A 19,431-nucleotide genomic window follows, 5' to 3' on the forward strand; every position below is an offset into this window, starting at 1 on the left:
TCAATTTCACCCCAAAATTATAATTAAATATATATATATATATATATATATATATATATATATATATATTTATATATTTATTTATTTTCTTTTTGGGATGTTGTGATGAATTATGACCCAGACATATTTTTAAAGGGTTCATGAGTATCACAAGTTATCTAAATGGGTCTAAATGGTTAAAATTGAAATGCAAAAACATGAGATGGGTGCAGCTGTTTGTTTTGTATGACTTTCACTGGTTAATTTTGGTTTGTTGGCTATATTTAACAAGTCATAAAATGTAATAAAGATGAGAATTTATTTAGCTTCATGTCTCCAGACAGTTACAGTATTTGGATATTGTCCTGTTGAAATAAGATGTGACCACATATTCTTGATATTTGTGGCACCACCTTTGTGTCTGTGATTTACAAATGAGAATTGTTGATTTGTTTTGTTTTTAATGATTAATTCATTTGTTGATTTATGATTGTTGGAATGACCTGCCTTGTTTTGGTATGATCGTGAGTAATGATTTGTCATGACTTCATAATTTAAGTGTTGTTCCTATTTAAACATTTGTCATGAATGTTCCAGGTGTTTCAGCTTACTGTATGGATATATGTATATAGGTAAAGCAATAAATATAGCTTGTACCATCCATTTTGATTTTCTTTATTACAATTTCAAAACCTTTTTTAATATAATTCAGTTTTTTAACAAGCCATATTTCATGTGGATGAAGTCCTAGGATTATGAAAAAATGATCATGGCTGACTGATTTATGCCTTGAAATGTCAGTAAGTCTGGGATTAATGTAAATAAAACATTACTTTTTACAATTCCAAGAATGCATATTGAGAAACGGCCTGCTGTGCTACTATAAAGAAGAAACCATTGGGAATATCTAAAAGTCATCTATAAATATAAGTCAGCATTAGATTTATTCGTTTTCATGCAATATCTGCTGACTAATGCATAGCATATTTTTGTATTATTAGGCCCAATTTATACGACAAAATATGATATCACAGAGAGCTGCCCTCTATGTCTGCTGTGCTGTCTATTTATTTATTTGTCTATTTATTTAGGCCCCTTCGAGATTCATTATCAGGTGTTGTTTTTTTTAATAGAAAAAAAAAAGCATGCATTCCTTTAGCATTTCAATTACATGTAGCTGCCCCATGGGCATTTCATTGCATTAAAGCTAAACTGGATAACAAGCTTTCTCTATTAGGTTTTCTGATGAGTGACACTCATTAATCATTTCTGTTGTCTTCCAGGGGCATCAGAGAGTGATTATGGAGGACATTGCCTTTTACAAGATTGACTGGTAGAGACCTAAGTACCCCAGTACCAGCACAGAAAACCGCAGCCAAATGTTTGTATGTCATATCAAACGGTTTAATTTCACACTACTACTTTACTTACACTATACCTAAATCACTCACTAAAAAGTCATTTCAACCTTGATTCTGATGTGGCATAAAGCAGTGATATCTATGTGGGTTGTTGACTTTTTTAACTAGTCTTGCCATTAACACTATTACATTTATTCGTTCAGACTGATGTGTGGATGCGGAATGTGCACTAGACATATTACAATCAACTAATCTGTTCAGCCAGTGAACATTGTTTAATTTTTTTGATCAATTCTAAGAAATGTTGTTTTTGTGGACACAGAAATTAACCTTCTTACAGTACTAATGCACTAGAGCATAGCAAATTAAAATGAATTTGTTTTGCAAGCAGTGACCACAGACTCACTACTCGTGCACAGAAGTTTTATTAAACTAAAATAAGAACACAACTAGTTTAAACAAATACATATATACAATCAAGCATATACATGGGTAAACTGGAAAGAGAAAGTTAAAGTGAAACTGAAATTTGTTCCGTTTATGTATGTTGTTGATTTTTTTTTTCATGCAAATATTTACACACATATTGCTGATCATTAAAGGAGCAATAAAATACATTCTATACATTTCTTCCGTTTTCACACTATTATGAACAAAATTAATCCTAAATTTCTTAATTCTCTACCCTCATTATAATTTCAAATATATATAAAACCAATGTTTTTTTGTTAAATCAGACATGATATCATGTAGTTCAGTTTATGTTTTACTATTTTAACAGCAAAAAAAATTAATTATACAGGTCCTTCTCAAAAAAGTAGCATATTGTGATAAAGTTCATTATTTTCTGTAATGTACTGATAAACATTAGACTTTCATATATTTTAGATTCATTACACACAACTGAAGTAGTTCAAGCCTTTTATTGTTTTAATATTGATGATTTTGGCATACAGCTCATGAAAACCCAAAATTCCTATCTCAAAAAATTAGCATATCATGAAAAGGTTCTCTAAACGAGCTATTAACCTAATCATCTGAATCAACTAATTAACTGTAAACACCTGCAAAAGATTCCTGAGGCTTTTAAAAATTCCCAGCCTGGTTCATTACTCAAAACCGCAATCATGGGTAAGACTGCCGACCTGACTGCTGTCCAGAAGGCCATCATTGACACCCTCAAGCAAGAGGGTAAGACACAGAAAGAAATTTCTGAACGAATAGGCTGTTCCCAGAGTGCTGTATCAAGGCACCTCAGTGGGAAGTCTGTGGGAAGGAAAAAGTGTGGCAGAAAACGCAGCACAACGAGAAGAGGTGACCGGACCCTGAGGAAGATTGTGGAGAAGGACCGATTCCAGACCTTGGGGGACCTGCGGAAGCAGTGGACTGAGTCTGGAGTAGAAACATCCAGAGCCACCGTGTACAGGCGTGTGCAGGAAATGGGCTACAGGTGCCGCATTCCCCAGGTCAAGCCACTTTTGAACCAGAAACAGCGGCAGAAGCGCCTGACCTGGGCTACAGAGAAGCAGCACTGGACTGTTGCTCAGTGGTCCAAAGTACTTTTTTCGGATGAAAGCAAATTTTGCATGTCATTCGGAAATCAAGGTGCCAGAGTCTGGAGGAAGACTGGGGAGAGGGAAATGCCAAAATGCCTGAAGTCCAGTGTCAAGTACCCACAGTCAGTGATGGTCTGGGGTGCCATGTCAGCTGCTGGTGTTGGTCCACTGTGTTTTATCAAGGGCAGGGTCAATGCAGCTAGCTATCAGGAGATTTTGGAGCACTTCATGCTTCCATCTGCTGAAAAGCTTTATGGAGATGAAGATTTCATTTTTCAGCATGACCTGGCACCTGCTCACAGTGCCAAAACCACTGGTAAAGGGTTTACTGACCATGGTATTACTGTGCTCAATTGGCCTGCCAACTCTCCTGACCTGAACCCCATAGAGAATCTGTGGGATATTGTGAAGAGAAAGTTGAGAGACGCAAGACCCAACACTCTGGATGAGCTTAAGGCCGCTATCGAAGCATCTGGAGTGATTCTGGATGAAGGAATGGTCTCTGATCTCTTGTCAGGTGTTCTCTAACCTCATCAGGCATTATAGGAGAAAATTTAAAGTTGTTAAACTGGCAAATGGAAGTTTCAAAATGTATTGAGAAAAAAAGGGTGCCGTTAATTTTGGCCAATGTGTATAAAACATTTATTAATGATATTTCCCCTCATTTTAAATTGTTATTATCCAATGAAAGGTTAGATTTTTGTGATTTATTTTAAATAAAAGATCAAAAGGATTAACAATGCAGATTAATTTTCACAGCCGCCTTTGATCATATTTACCAAGGGTGCCGATATTTTTGGCCATGCCTGTGTGTGTGTGTGTATATATATATACGGTATATATATATATATGTATACAGTGCCCTCCAAAAGTATTGGAACAGTAAAGACAAAATTGCTCTGTTGGCTGTGGAGTCAAGACATTTACAAATATGATTAAAAGATGAATATGAGACAAAACTACAGAATGTCACATTTTATTAATAGCCGTTTCAACACATACATGTTTTACCAGCTAAGAAGAACAGCACTTTTAGAGTTTCAGCCCCCTATATGTATGTATGCATGTATGTGGCTAGCTATATATAATACATATCAGCTTGCGCCTTATATGATCTCGAATTGCAGAATATTCTACAAGCGTTTTGGAAGAGAATTTGGTTTAGAGCTACAAACATGTAAGCCCCACAGTTAAGTAGGTGATGAACAAATATTAATGTTATCTGTTATATTTAATTTAAAACAATTTCGTGGGTAGTATCAATTAAATTAAATTATAAATATTGAGCAGTGGAACGTATATATGATATGATGATACAGTGGGGATAAAATCTTGTATAACCAGGCCAGGAACAGACTAACAAAGGAGATCAGAGTGGCTAAAAAGAACTACTCTGAGAAGTTGAAAAAAGAACTTTCAGCCAACGATCCGGCGTCGGTATGGACTGGTCTGAGGAACATCACCATGTACAAGTCACCACCCCCACAGTCTGTGGAGAATCAACAACTGGCTGACGATCTCAATGTGTTTTACTGCAGATTTGAAAAGGCCAGACTGACACCCAGCACCCGCTCTGATCTGCACTTCACACATTCACCTTCCCCCCCTGCAACCCCCCTTACTCCCTCCCCCACCATTCTACCTGCGTTTAAAGTCTGTGTAGAGGATGTGAACCGGGTCTTCAGAAAACAGAAATCTAGGAAAGCTTCAGGACCAGACGGTATTTCACCTGCCTGTCTAAAAGTCTGTGCTGACCAACTGGCCCCCATCTTTACACAAATCTTCAACAGATCTCTGGAGCTGTGTGAAGTTCCCCGCTGCTTCAAACGCTCCACCATCATTCCCGTCCCCAAAAAGCCCAAAATCACTGGACTTAATGACTACAGACCTGTCGCACTCACGTCTGTGGTCATGAAGTCACTTGAGAGACTGGTCCTGGCCTACCTGAAGGACATCACTAGACCCTTGCTGGATCCTCTTCAGTTTGCCTATAGAGCAAACAGGTCTGTGGATGACGCTGTCAATATGGGACTGCATTACATCCTGCAACACCTCGACAAACCTGGGAATTATGCAAGGATCTTATTTGTGGACTTCAGCTCGGCCTTCAATACCATCATACCTGACCTTCTCTCAGACAAACTGAGACAGCTCTCTGTGCCCTCCTCCATCTGTCAGTGGATCACCAGCTTCCTGACAGACAGGCAGCAGCTAGTGAGGCTGGGCAAACTCACATCCAGGACTCTCACCATCAGCACTGGCGCCCCTCAGGGTTGCGTTCTCTCCCCACTGCTCTTCTCCCTCTACACGAATGACTGCACATCAAAGGACCCCTCTGTCAAGCTCCTGAAGTTTGCGGACGACACTACAGTCATAGGCCTCATCAAGGATGGTGACGAGTCTGCTTACAGACAGGAAGTTGAGCAGCTGGCTGTCTGGTGCAGTCTTAACAACCTGGAGCTGAACACGCTCAAAACTGTGGAGATGATAGTGGACTTCAGGAGAAACCCCCCTGCTCTCCCCCCACTCACCATCATGAACAGCACTGTGACTTCAGTAGAGTCATTCAGATTCCTGGGCACCACCATCTCCCAGGACCTGAAGTGGGACAATCACATTGACTCTATTGCGAAAAAGGCCCAGCAGAGGCTGTATTTCCTCCGCCAGCTAAGGAAGTTCAACCTGCCTCAGGAGCTGCTGAAACAGTTCTACTCTGCAATCATCGAGTCTGTCCTATGTTCTTCTATAACTGTTTGGTTTGGTTCAGCTACCAAAACAGACATCAGAAGACTACAACGGACAGTTAGGACTGCTGAGAGAATTATCGGTGCCCCTCTGCCCAGCCTCCAAGAACTTTACACCTCCAGAGTGAGGAAAAGGGCTAAGAAAGTCACTCTGGACCCCTCACACCCAGCTCACTCTCTCTTTGTACTGTTGCCCTCTGGCCGGCGCTACAGATCACTGAGCACCAGAACAGCCAGACACAAGAACAGTTTTTTCCCCCAGGCCGTATCCCACCTGAACAACACATAACACACCCCGGTACTGTACATCTGTAAATAACCCATCAAACCTTCATCTGCACATAGGACACATGCACATTCACAGTTCTGTCTATGGTCATGTCTCTTTTCTGTATATTTTTATTTTTATTACTATTGTTATTCTTAATTATTGTATATTCTCTTCATTAGTGTTCTTTATCACCTTAATTATATGTTGTCTGCACTATGTTTGTACTTTCTGTACTGGAAGCTTATAACACCAAGACAAATTCCTTGTGTGTGCAAACACACTTGGCAATAAAGCTCTTTCTGATTCTGATTCTGATTCTGATGAGGATCTTTGTGACAGGATGAATGACAGGCTGGTTTGCAGTGATGGCAGCACATTGGTATTATGTCCCAAATCTTGCCTACTCTTTGCTACAAAGTATGAACACAAAGGGATACTTTTAGTCACAAAAATATGACATACTTTGAGGGCATAGTATAGGCGAACTGGGACGCAGTTGGTGTTTAGAAACGTCTATGTCTACGACATTTAGAGGAAAAAAACTACAATCCCCAGAGGTCACGTATTTCCGCCATCTTGATTAAGGCGGTCCACAGACAGCAGGCAACTACCACGTTTTGTTTAATGTTCGCGTATGTATGCTGAGCTAGTGGTGGAGCGTGCAGTACATTTTACAGATCTACTGGTGTTTTACATTCCTTCTGCTGGACGTGTTTAAAAGCCATGGCCGAATCGATACGTGCGTTGTGCGATGAGCTTATAAAGGCTGTGAATGTGATGATGGAGGCTGAATCAAGCCAAACATACCGCCTGGAGGCCCTAAAGGTGAACTATCGTCTAATTTCAAATACGATTAGCAGGCTATATTATGAATGCATTTATTCATAAATCCATATTATGTAGGTCACGTATGAATAACGTTGTTTTGGCAACTCCCGTTAATCGTGCCTTTTATTCAAGTTATTTTTTCGTAAATTCATACGCGCAAATCGTGATCTTAATAAGTTTTGATGTTCTTGTTTGTTGCCTTATCATATCAACCTTATCAATATCTATCAAGAAGCCTGAAGAAGGTAGGAATAGGCGACATTTCTTTGAATGTCTTGCATGCATAAAATGTTGCATACACACTTACATCCTCGCCTTTACAGATGCAGTGCATTCGGTACAATATGCACAATGACACAAACAGTGCTTGTTAACAGACACTGAGGTGAGGTGTGCCACACAAATAGCCTTCTTCATGTGAAGCTCACGGGAGACGAGACTATTTCTAGCTGCTCATATCTGAAGTATGGAGGCCCTCACTTAGGAAAAAATACAATACAACTGCTAATTGCCATGTTTTTGTACTCTGTAAATAATATATGCACTGATGTCTCAGATTTATTACAACTGATATGTTGCTAACTTATTTTCATTTTTTTAAAACCATGTGCATATAAAATTGTTGTTTTTCCGCCCCATAATGTAAACTTAATTTCACATGACTGTACTAAGACTTTTGTTTACAAAACAAATAATTTTAAGGCAGTTTTTTTTTCTTTGCTGTTTTGATCAGTCACATACTAAACCATGAATTATGTGTAATGATGCAGTACAACTATATGCTGTTAAATTCTCTAATAGGTTTCCTTGTTGTTGTAGTTTATTGAAGAGTTCAAAGAGAAAAGTCCCTTCTGTGTTGAATGTGGTCTTCAGTTAGCGGAGAAATCACAGACTGCAGTGGTCAGACACTTTGGGCTGCAGATACTGGAGCATGTAGTCAAGTAAGTGTTTTAAACCCTTTAGTGTGTACACCACAATGAATGCTGAGCATTAAGCTGAACATGTTTTTATGAACAGGTTTAAGTGGAATGACATGGCACCACAAGAAAAGCTCCATCTGAAAAACTGCACTATGGGCCTTGTGTCAGATGTAAGCATTTTGGAAGTGTATACTAAATCATCTTGTTGTATGGTTTATTGAAATTGCTTATTCATATTATGGCTTAATGTTCTGTTTTAGGGTACACATCCAATTCTGCAAGAGGAATGTCATGTTAAGGATGCCCTCTCACGCATAGTTGTTGAGATGATCAAGAGAGAGTGGCCGCAGCACTGGCCTGACATGCTTAAGGAGATGGAGGCCCTTACTGCAATGGGGGTATCTCAAGATTTTTGGCTAACAAAAAGGGTGATGTTGTAGGACTCTTGAAGATATGCCTTCATGTCAGAGTTTAGTTACAACCCTCCTCTTAAAGGATTAGTTCACTTTTAAAAAAACTTTTGCTGATAATTTACTCACCCCCATGTCATCCAAGATGTCCATGTCTTTCTTTCTTCAGTCGAAAAGAAATTAAGGTTTTTGATGATAAACATTTCTCCATAAAATGGACTTCATTGGGACCCAAGCGGTTCAAGGTCCAAATGACAGTTTCAGTGCAGCTTCAAAGGGCTTTAAACGATACCAGACGATGAATAAGGGTCTTATCTAGTGAAACGATCGGCCATTTCAAAAATAAATAAAAAAGTTTGTTTTATAAGCACAAATGCTCGCCTTGCTCTGTTCTGTGATGCGCGTTCGTGACGTCACGTAATACGCAATTACGTGGAAAAGGTCACGGTTGAGGTAGGCGGAAGTACTGAGTCAGTAGGCTTTTTAATATTAAAACACCCAGGATACGTACACGAAATGGGCATTTTAAACGATAAACTGACACAAAGACATTTGAATATGTGTATATGGTCCTCCTTCCGCACATTTGTAAACACTGACTCCGTACTTCCGCCTAAGTCAACCGTGACCTTTTCAACGTAATTGCGTATTACGTGACGTCACGAACGCGCATCCCAGAACAGAGCAAGGCGAGCATTTGTGCTTATAAAACTTAAACTTTTTTATTTATTTTTGAAATGACCGATCGTTTCGCTAGATAAGACCCTTATTCATCGTCTGGTATCGTTTAAAGCCCTTTGAAGCTGCACTGAAACTGTCATTTGGACCTTGAACCGTTTGGGTCCCATTGAAGTCCATTATATGGAGAAATGTTTTCATCAAAAACCTTAATTTTTTTTCGACTGAAGAAAGAAAGACATGGACATCTTGGATGACATGGGGGTGAGTAAATTATCAGCAAAAGTTTTTTTAAAAGTGAACTAATCCTTTAAGGGCAGTCGTGGCCTAATGGTTAGAGAGTCGGTCTTGTAACCCGAAGGTTGCGGGTTCGAGTCTCAGGTCCGACAGGAATTGTCGGTGGGGGGAGTGAATAACCAGCGCTCTCTTCCACCCTCAATACCACAACTGAGGTGAGACCCTTGAGCAAGGCACCGAACCCCCAACTGCTCCCCGTGTGTGTGTTCACAGTGTGTGTGCGTGCATTTGTGTGGGTTAAATGCAGAGCACAACTTCTGAATATGGATAAACATACTTGGCCTCTAGGGGTGTAACGATTCACTCATTTTCTCGATGCATTGATTACAAACCCAGACGATGCATATGAACGATGATTTTTGAATCGTGAATCATCGATTTCAGACAGTAATCGATTTAAAACACTAAGAATCAAGTGAACAGTGATTTCTATAGCAAGTCAATGCTTTCAAAATATCTATACATTAAATTACTACAAGCACAAATTAATGGAGACCTTGAACAGCCTTCATGCCTCACATCCCTCCTTCACGTGCTCCACTATTTACTATTTACACATTTTTTGAGCAGCTGATATGTGATCTCTCTTTAGTATTTGTGGCCAGTAATGCTAAAGTGAAGTAGTTTTAATTTTCTGTAGTTTTTCAATGGCTCTCGGTCATACCGTCGACATTACCCAAGCAGTTGAAGGCTGCAAATTTATTGCATGGACAGAGCAAAAATTTAAGTGTCTAAAGCATACGCACAGTTCCATTGAATGATAAATGTGTTTTAACAATGTTGTTCAATCGAATGTCTGAAGGAAACTGCTAAAATAACCACAGCATTAACAACAATCTTGAAATAAGAGCGCAAGGTTTATCTGTTAAGCAGATGCATGAAAGTAGCGTTCGTTACTATGGCAAACAGACATCTGGCATTTTTTTCTTTCAGAATCATCATTTGCCGATAGAGAGGAAATGTTAAATACTATAGCATTTTATTTTATGAAAATGAGATGAAGTTTTTGCACTGAAAAATAAGTGATCTCGCGCTCGTAGAACTTAAGACGTTCCATGAAATGCCTAATATGGACAAAGGCAGCTAAGATGAATAAAAAGCAGAATGAACTGGTGAAATGTTAAGACAATAATTGCAATAAATAAAATTTATGAATGATGCATTGCTAATTGACATATCATTTATTACAGTACAAAAACTATATAGTATATTTGGCCTTATTCTATGCAGAAAATTGAAATAATTGTTTGTAGTGTATATAAAACAATCATAAAATTGCCATTAGGAACAAATTATAGATTACAAATGATTGATTATTGTCCAGCAGTGTATTTGATTTCTTATAGCAAATTCAAAGTAAGAGATAAGAAAAGAATTTCTTGTAAAAAATAAAATGCATACGTGCATAAAATGATTGTATTTGGCATTTCTGTAACGTCTGAAATGATAGCTACGCACCTGGTGTGGCAAAATGTTAGCCTATGCATAATACATTTAAAGCTCTTTTTTAAAAATCTTGGCTTACATAAATTTCTATATATGCCATGTCATGCCATAGCATCATTAAACTAGCATCCAACAAAGGACAAAAGTGTTTTTTTTTCTCTAACCTATGATTCTCTAACCATAAAGGCTGCTGTGTAATTTGCACCGACTAAGCATTTAAAGAATTTAGGGGACGCATTTAAATAATCCTGTGAATGTACTTCAGAATGCAGAATCAAATCGTTAATCAAATCGAATTTAATTGTGAATTGAATTGAATCGTTCTGAATTTGCAAAAATCATTCTTGAATCGAATCAAAAACCTGTGAATCGAATCGATTCGCTGTCTCACCAAAGATTCACAGCCCTAGTATTTGACCATTCAAGCACAATAAGTTGCGAAAGAGAACTCCTTGCAGTACTTGCACCCTGACTAACTATTTGTGCGCACACTTCGAGGACTGCAGAGTGTTTTGTTCTTTTTTGCAGCTAGTGGCACTTAACACTTTTTACCCTCAAGCACATCCCACTATTTTTGTTATTCGTGAATTTTTCTTTATTTCTTTAGTACTGCGCCATATGGATATATTTCATAGAAGTATGTAAGTGATATCACAATTTGTCGATAGACTCTTCATATTACCACTATATGTATTGTCATGCTGCCCAGGCCTATGACTGTAAGTTTCTTGTGAATCCCAAACAAGGGCTCAAGTGCAGTCTCTGACATGACATTTAGAGTATGCACTGTATTAAAATTATTTCTCATCCGTTGATGTTATTTAGGTATGCTTGCATGTCATATGAATACATTCCAGGGCTTAAAACCACTGCAATGTTTTTTTGTTTGTTTTTTTTTTTTTTATTCTGTCTTGCTTGGGCCAGTGGTTCAAATATTTATTTGCCGTGCCAACTATTTCACTGGCCCTACCACAAGAAAAAAATTAAACTCAAAATAATTTTGTTGTTGTCTTTGACCCATGTTATCTTGTATTCTAAGTAAGCTTATATGACACCAAAATTTTAGGTAGGCCTATCAGTTAAATATTACAATTCTCGATTCCAATTTCAATAACCCAGCAAAAGCTAAAACAGCAAAAAACTACTAGACTTACAAATATAAAGTTCAAGGATTTTTAAAGACATGTGAAAAGTCAGTAAATAAGAACTAATGAACCAATTTAAAGCAATAATATAAATATATTTAATATAAATAAATAGACCGAATATACAAATTAAATGGTGCTTTAGGTTTTTAGGTCTGTAGGTGTTCAGGTACAGAAATTGAATAATCAAATGTAAAACAACAGCACATTCTTCACTGTATTAATTAAATGTACATACATTTTTTTTACACCAACAGCAGCTGGTAAATTAGGCTCTGTCACTTTAGACAAAATGCATGGGACCAATACAATGAAAAACAACCACTTTCTTTCTCAACCGTTTACGTTCACTTAAGTCATAACCTTTTGTATGTATATGCCCGTATTGAAACTTGCATGTTGCCTGAGACACGGCTCTCTGTGTGCATGCTGTGCTCATGGAACACACTGAATAAAGTTATTTACGTAGTTCTTGTACTTGAATGATTTGCAATCAATTTAATGTTGAAATTGGCAAGGTGTATTTGTCCATTAAAGCGCAAGATGCAGCAAAAGATAATTTGGGCTTGCACTCTCTGTGCGTGCTGTTCAGACAAAACACAGTACGCAAGTATTGAACTTTTGTGATTGCGTATCAGTGGCCTGATCAGGGCCAGTGACAAATCCGTTAACTGTCAACTTTTGGTCATAATAAAGTGCCCCTCCGATCCGAAGACAAAAATTGGGTATCATCATTGTGAATGTAGTATTTTTGGATCACATTCCTACACTGCAATAAATTGTTTGCATATGCGACAAAATATTGCACTAGGCAAATAAACAGGGCTCGACAATGAGTGCCCGGTGGCTCGGGGCCAGCGTGAAGGACGCTCGGGACAGTAGACGGATTTGTCACTTGCCTGATAGGGCCACTGCAGCATCGTCACGAAAGTTTATCATTTGCATGTGTTTAGCAAATGATAAAAGCCTTAAGCCTTGTTATTTTAAAAGTTTCAAGCGAATAGAAATTCGGGTGCGAAACACAACTCCATTCACTACTCGTGCGCTGTGTTCTGTGTGAACAGCGCGTGCAGACAGCTGGGTCTCTGACACATGCAAGCTGCCTAAATGGGTAAATACATACAAAAGTAGTCAAAATACCCGTCTTGCCAAGTAACTTTGTAGATTTAACAATGATTAATCTATATTTAATTTATACATTGGAGTACAGTTCGACAAATAAATTTTTTTTTGTTTTATTTCAGACTGTCTTCTGTTCCATGCTTGCACACAAACTGCACTGCAATCATATTCCAAAATGCCATTTGTGTGGAAATACATTGTGGAAATACGTTGTTATTATTATAATTAGTTTGTAAACGGCCACTAACAGACGCCAGAGAAGTTGCAGACAGACACAAAGAGGAGAAAATACTGTTGCAGACAGAACAAGATCACTGTTCATGATGCGCGAAATATAGGAAGAAAATCCAAATATTGAATTTTATATGAATGTGTTTCTGAGGGGAACTTGTTGTCTTCAGAAAAGTTTACATGGCATTTTCTTTTCATCTTATAGCAGTTTCTGTTCAGATTTTTGATTTCATCAGCCCAGATAATTTACCTGAAATGGTCTGGTTTTACTCTCTGTTCTGTGAGGCACACGACGCACACCAATAGAGAAGCATTTCCATTGACTGCAGTCTGCTGGTATTTTGGCCAATCTCAGCAGCTATCATAGACGCTTTTATTACTACCCTACATATTGCACTACAATTATTTGTGGAACTCTGATCCATTTCGTAGGCTCTTGATTGAATAAAATAAGTAAATAAATAAATAATCAAAAATCTAATCAGTTGGATGTGGAATGCCGTGCCCCTTCGAAATGTACTCCCCAGACTCTGTCCCCTGGGAGGGGCGTTTCCATAGGACACAATTTTGACAAAATGCAGATTTTGTCTGATATTTTCATGAGTTTTGTTTGGAATGTCCTCAATATGACAAACATATTTCCCATTGTGTTTTTATTAATTCAGCCCAAAAAGAAATTTAGATTTTAGACCGTTTTAGATTTTGAAAATTGCATGCTGTGGAATTTGAAATAATAATAAAAAAATCTTAAAATAAAGAATTGAATTCTTCTGACTTGGTCCAAAACTTAATATGTTTGATATTTATGGTTTGAGAATTAAGGGTTCTCCGACTCAATCAGAAACGGTTAAATAATCACAATGACAGCACACAGTTGAGGAGTTTTGGACAAAAAGTTATTTACAATAGGCCTCGAATCAGGCCATGCATCCATCCCTGATTTAGTCTTACCTATATTGTACTTTATTTTGCTGCGTTTAATGCTTTGCTGGTGGCTAATTTTTGTTTGTTTGTTTGTTTGTTTTTTGAGGTCTGCCTTTCATGTCACAGATTAGAATAGTCGGATTGAAGAGCAAGGAACTGCACAGGTTGTCATCAGCAAATTTGTTGTCATGATGTCATTTTCTTCTAGCTACATAGTATGTAGACTTATAGTATATATCAATCTGTTGAATGAATAACAACTAACACATCATTGCTGCCATCTATCGGTGGTTTATTTTTTTTATATTTAAAGTATTTAAATATATTTAAAAATATTTTAAAAATATGAATCTGATAGGATTATTTATGCAATTGAAATTGCGGTGTAAATACATCTACATGATGCTTTAGATATAGCTTCTGTGTCATTTATGCAGTGCCACATAATAATGGTACTAACTTCATAAGTTCGGGACTCTATTCCTTGTTTTACTGCCTAAAATGACTGAATTTGCTGCCTTTTTTTCTCAAGAAATTGTAGTAATAGTTTTTATCTTCGGTTTATAAAAGTATTGTCAGTGATTGCATTCACTAGAAATGTGTGTATGTGTGTATTCACATTCGATAATGTAAATGTATTGAATGACTTTAATCTACTTGTTGAATCAGGCATTATGAGGACTAGCAAAGATTTGGCACAATACACATTATATTCTCTATTACATGTAGTGGTGTAATTGCATCATTAACCTCTAGAACAGGGATAGGCGACGTCAGTCCTGGATTGCCGATATCCAGCAGAGTTTAGCTATATATATTCCAACCCTAATCAAACCCACCTGAACAAGCTAATCAAGGTCTTCAGGATGACTAGGGCTACAGGGAGGCGAGGGTTTTTTTCAGGGTTGGAACTAAGCTTTGCAGGACATCGGCACTCCAGGACCGATGTTGCCTATCCCTGCTTTAGAAGCTTTCATTTCATCCTACACACTTAACACGAAAATAAGCAATTGGATTGATTGTGCAGCCGCCTAAAGTGTCTTGTTTATTAGAATTTTAATAATAAATTTGACAAAAGATGTGTACAACTGATCAGTTGGCCAGCCACACAACTAGTTTTAACTAAGCTCTGCAGGCATCTTCAGGAGTCAGAGTGTGGACATTTTGTTGATCTGCTGCTTAATGACCCTTTTGCATGCAATTTTAAATAGTAATTTTAGTAACAATCACATTCTAATTTTCTTCAGGACGCTCAGACGGAACTTGTAATGCTTGTCCTACTGCGGTTAGCTGAGGATGTGATCACATTTCAGACTTTACCCACTCAAAGACGGCGAGATATCCAGCACACCCTTACACAGAATATGGACAGTATCTTCACCTTCCTGCTTGGCATACTGCAGCTCCATGTGAATGAGTACAAGAAGTTGGTTAGTTCTTGAGATATTCATGAATAAATGACAAAAACAATTTTCTTTTTTTAGATTATTTTATATATTTATTTATTTTTTACAGTTTGGTGCATGCAACAGAATACTGTCATGGTCATATACATTGACTGAATTGATTTTTCCATGTTTTCTAGAAATGCATTGCTGGTCAGGAATTGCAGGTGAGTGGAGTTCATGGACACCTATTAAGGCTTTTCAGAATTTTGAGTCATCTCACAATTTTGAACAATGAGTTCTGTTTACATTTCACACTTCTGACTTGTTTCCACCACTGAAAAGAAAATAAAGGTTAATGTGAGATTTTCTCACACTTCTGACATTTCATTGTAATTGAGTTTATATCTCAGAATTCAGTTGCAATCATCTTTATTTTTATCCAATGCAATGTTTCCCATAGGTTTACAGCTTTGGGCTTAGGAGCACATAAAAAAAATTTAGGGGCGCAATGCAAATTTTTCAAATTATGTGTTTTTAGATTAATTAGTGCAGTGGTTCCCAATCCTGGTCCTGGAGAACCCCCAACACTGCACGTTTTTGATGTCTCTCTTATCTAACAGACACATTTGAGGTCTTGGAATTTTTACTAATGAACTGATGAGTTCAATCAGGTGTGTTTGATTAGGGAGACATGTAAAATATGCAGTGTTGGGGGTTCTCCAGGACCAGGATTGGGAACCACTGAATTAGGGGATATAAAGAGACATTTACAAACACAATTATTTAATTTATCAGAATACAGTACACAGGGTTTTTAAATAATTTTGCTTCAGACTCTATTTAATAGGCTAATTATGTAATTATTTCTAGTCCTATTAAATTGTATGTACATTAGGTATGTGATGGTATCAAATTTTCCACAAGCTGTTGAAGCTTTTGTCACAGTATGTGGTTTTATCACAATAGCCTATATAATTAAGAAAAAGTGTTGTCCTCCTAACAGGTTAAATAACTTTATTAAAGATCTTTTACAAAAGAAAGACTATATATATATATATATATATATATATATATATGTGTTTCAAGATAAGTATAGATAGGCCATGTTTTAAATTAGATTAAAAGAAAAAAGATCGGTTCACAGATAAGGCTTAAGCCTAGTCCTAGACTAAAATGAAATTCTGAGCTGTTTCAACTGAAAGAAACTTGCACTGACTGCTCTTAAAATATGTCAGTGCATTTATTTTGTCTCAAGATGCACACCAGTAATGTTTTGTGTCTTAATTGAACTATGGCCTAATCCTGGTTTAGGCTAAACCCTGTCTATAAAACGGGTCTTTAAGTAGCCTAATTCATCACCAAAAATGTCTACTTCTTAATAAAGCATGTTGTGGAATGTTTCTTTGTTGGCTCAGCAATGCACTAATCTACCATCTAATCAACCAATTGTATTTTATTTAATTTTATTTAATTTTTTTTAAGTGTTGTTTATTAGGGGGCATAGCAATAGCAACAAAGGTGCTCCCAGCCTAAATCTTAGAAACTAACTGCACATCTTGAAACTCTTTTCTAAGAAACCACATGCGAGTAAATTAGAAGTCCTCTACTTTTCTGTCCTGGTACTGGGTTCTAATTCTTGCCCTTTAAGAGGTTTCTGACAGTTGTCCTTGCAGCCTTACCTGATGGCCCTGGACACTTGTTAATGAAATTAGTCTTAGTGAACTAAAACATTTAAACAGACATTTTTACTAGTCTAACAAATCCCCAGACAGCCAAACATCAGTCTGTATAAAGCAGTAGTTCCCAACCTGTGGTCCACGCCCCCTGATATCCTTTGAGGTCAAATAAAGATGTATAAAATGTTCCACTAGTTTTTAAATCATATGCTTGCAATGCTAAGATAAGGCAATTAAATACAATAAACAGTTAAATAAAAGTGTAATTGACAGTAGTCTACCAGGTCTCCAGACCAATGTTCCCTCTAGCTGCGCGCGGCCGTGCACTTGTTCCACCGTGGCCGCGCAGAGAAATAGCTCAAATCGAGAGCCAACGCAAACACAGTGACGTGAAAAAAAAACGTCCTCATGTATTAAAGAATAGGCTTGATTAATTGGTATAAAAAATGTTTTTGCTCAGATGGCCGAAATGTCCAACCAATAGAGAAAAGTTTTGCTCAGCAAGAAATTTTTTTCTGCCAGTGACACTAAATTTTGTTAGAGGTTGCGCTGGTGCCACTACCAATCTACCTAACTGATAAGGGTTCTGTTGTGCATGATGAATACGTATTAAATGCCAAAAGCGAAAAGAAATAGCGATTCTCGTTTGGAACTGTGTTGCACTGACCTTTTATCAGCTCGGATCAAAAGAAAAGAGAGCGCAGTGTGAGCTGCGAAAGTATTTACTACACCAGTGCTTCTCAAAGTCCGGACTCCGGTCCGGATCTGGACCCGGAGGGGATTCAATCCGGACCCGCTTCTATTTCATATTTCAAGAACACTAATTATATTTCCTACTTTGATAAACGCACGTTAAACTTGTAAATCATTTGTTTATTTATTATTTTTTTATGCCTTTTGGAGACGGTCCGAAATTGCAGGCGAGATATTGAAACTTTTCCTTCATGACATTTGTTGTCATCATGACATCTAGTGAGCGTATGACGTTGGACATAATCGGGCGACATTTCACCGCTAATATTATAATTTTTTTGTTTTGTTTTGCTATCACTTATATTATGGCAATTTGTCTTATAGCAGTGCCCAGTGTATACATTTATTTGTGGCGGCTTGTCACAATATCAAAACTGACCGCTACAAATAGATTTTCCAAAAGGCTTATACTTCGTTGAATAAACTGAGCACTGCGCGTTTCAAAAATAAAATGCTGCATGGGTGTTTTTATATGAATGTATCTTTTAAAAGAACCGTCCGTTATCTTCAGAAAAGCTTTGATGTCCATTTTCATTTGGTCTTTCCTGTAATGGCTGATAAAGTAGCGCTTATTTGATTACAGTCGTTACCGGGGAAACAGCTATATATCACGCTCCAACAGCGCCTCCTGCTGGCAGAGAATCAACTTGCATTTGCTAGTCTGCGGGAAACACTGGTGTCTGTCAGCAAACATAAACAAAAAAGCATGCTTCAGAACTGTTTTGAGAAGGTGCTTAAGTTTTGAGCCATGTATTATTACTATGAATTAGGCTACTACTACTAATATTACTATCTTGTGCCCTGCAATAACCATTTACGCAAACTCTCTTTTGATATAAAGGGAAAAAAAGAGAAAATCGGCCCAAAAAATCAGCATCATATATCGGCCATAGGCTGCCCTGATTTCTAAATATCGGCATTGGCCAGAGAAAAAACATTATAGGTCGACTTCTACTGCTGACACTTAAATTAATTGTTTTGCCACTTTTTCACTTGTTATTAAAGTATTTTGAATGCAAAGGGAACCTTTTTTTTTAAATGAGTGTTTATTTGTTATATGTTATGTATGTTTATTAAAAACACGTTTTGTAATAACCAATTGTTCCGGACCTTTGACACTGATGAAAATTCAGATTTGGACCTTTGAATGTAGACTTTGAGAACCCCTGTACTACACTGACCAGTCACAATAACGAGACCACTAAACAGCGTTGTGAGATTTAGTGATCGCACTCGAGTTCAGCGCAGAGTTCTCCAGTACAAATCACATAGGTATGCGATTTAAACTAGTTTAAAGCCAAATAAATCAGATGGATCATTCTCAACAAAACTGATGCGGAAACACCTGTGCAACAACTATCCAGTAGGAGGCGTTTCAATCTACAAATCACCAACATTTACCATGGTTTTACTGTAGTAACATTGACAGTAACCATGGTATTGTGGCAGAAAAGTACAATATTCATATTTAATTTTTATTATATTAATAATGTACTAAATATATTAAAGGAGTAATGGAATATAACCACAGTATTTTTAAGTCGTCATATCAGTTGTTTGTTGTGCATTTGTACTTGTACTGAATGTCTTGAGGTTACTGTTTTTCATAGCAAATATTATAGAAACCATATAGTTAGGCTACTTTTTACCGTAGTAGTGAGGTGCTGTACCTGTGATTTATCATGATCTACAAATGTATGAA

The 19,431-nt window shown here is 37.4% G+C and overlaps 1 protein-coding gene across 1 annotated transcript in view; it reads left to right on the forward strand.

The window, feature by feature from the left end:
• Positions 1-6,484: 6,484 nt before the first annotated feature.
• LOC306884234 (exportin-5-like) overlaps positions 6,485-19,431 on the forward strand; it is a 125,217-nt gene continuing 112,270 nt past the window's right edge. The window contains exons 1-6 of the mRNA XM_079439953.1: positions 6,485-6,736; positions 7,559-7,680; positions 7,757-7,829; positions 7,920-8,057; positions 15,160-15,342; positions 15,498-15,524. Coding sequence (XP_079296079.1) covers positions 6,635-6,736; positions 7,559-7,680; positions 7,757-7,829; positions 7,920-8,057; positions 15,160-15,342; positions 15,498-15,524 — 645 coding nt within the window. The 5' untranslated portion in view covers positions 6,485-6,634. The remainder of the gene's footprint in view (positions 6,737-7,558; positions 7,681-7,756; positions 7,830-7,919; positions 8,058-15,159; positions 15,343-15,497; positions 15,525-19,431) is intronic.

Source organism: Barbus barbus, assembly GCF_936440315.1.
Source record: "Barbus barbus genome assembly, chromosome: 18".
NCBI classification, from domain to species: Eukaryota; Metazoa; Chordata; class Actinopteri; order Cypriniformes; family Cyprinidae; genus Barbus; species Barbus barbus.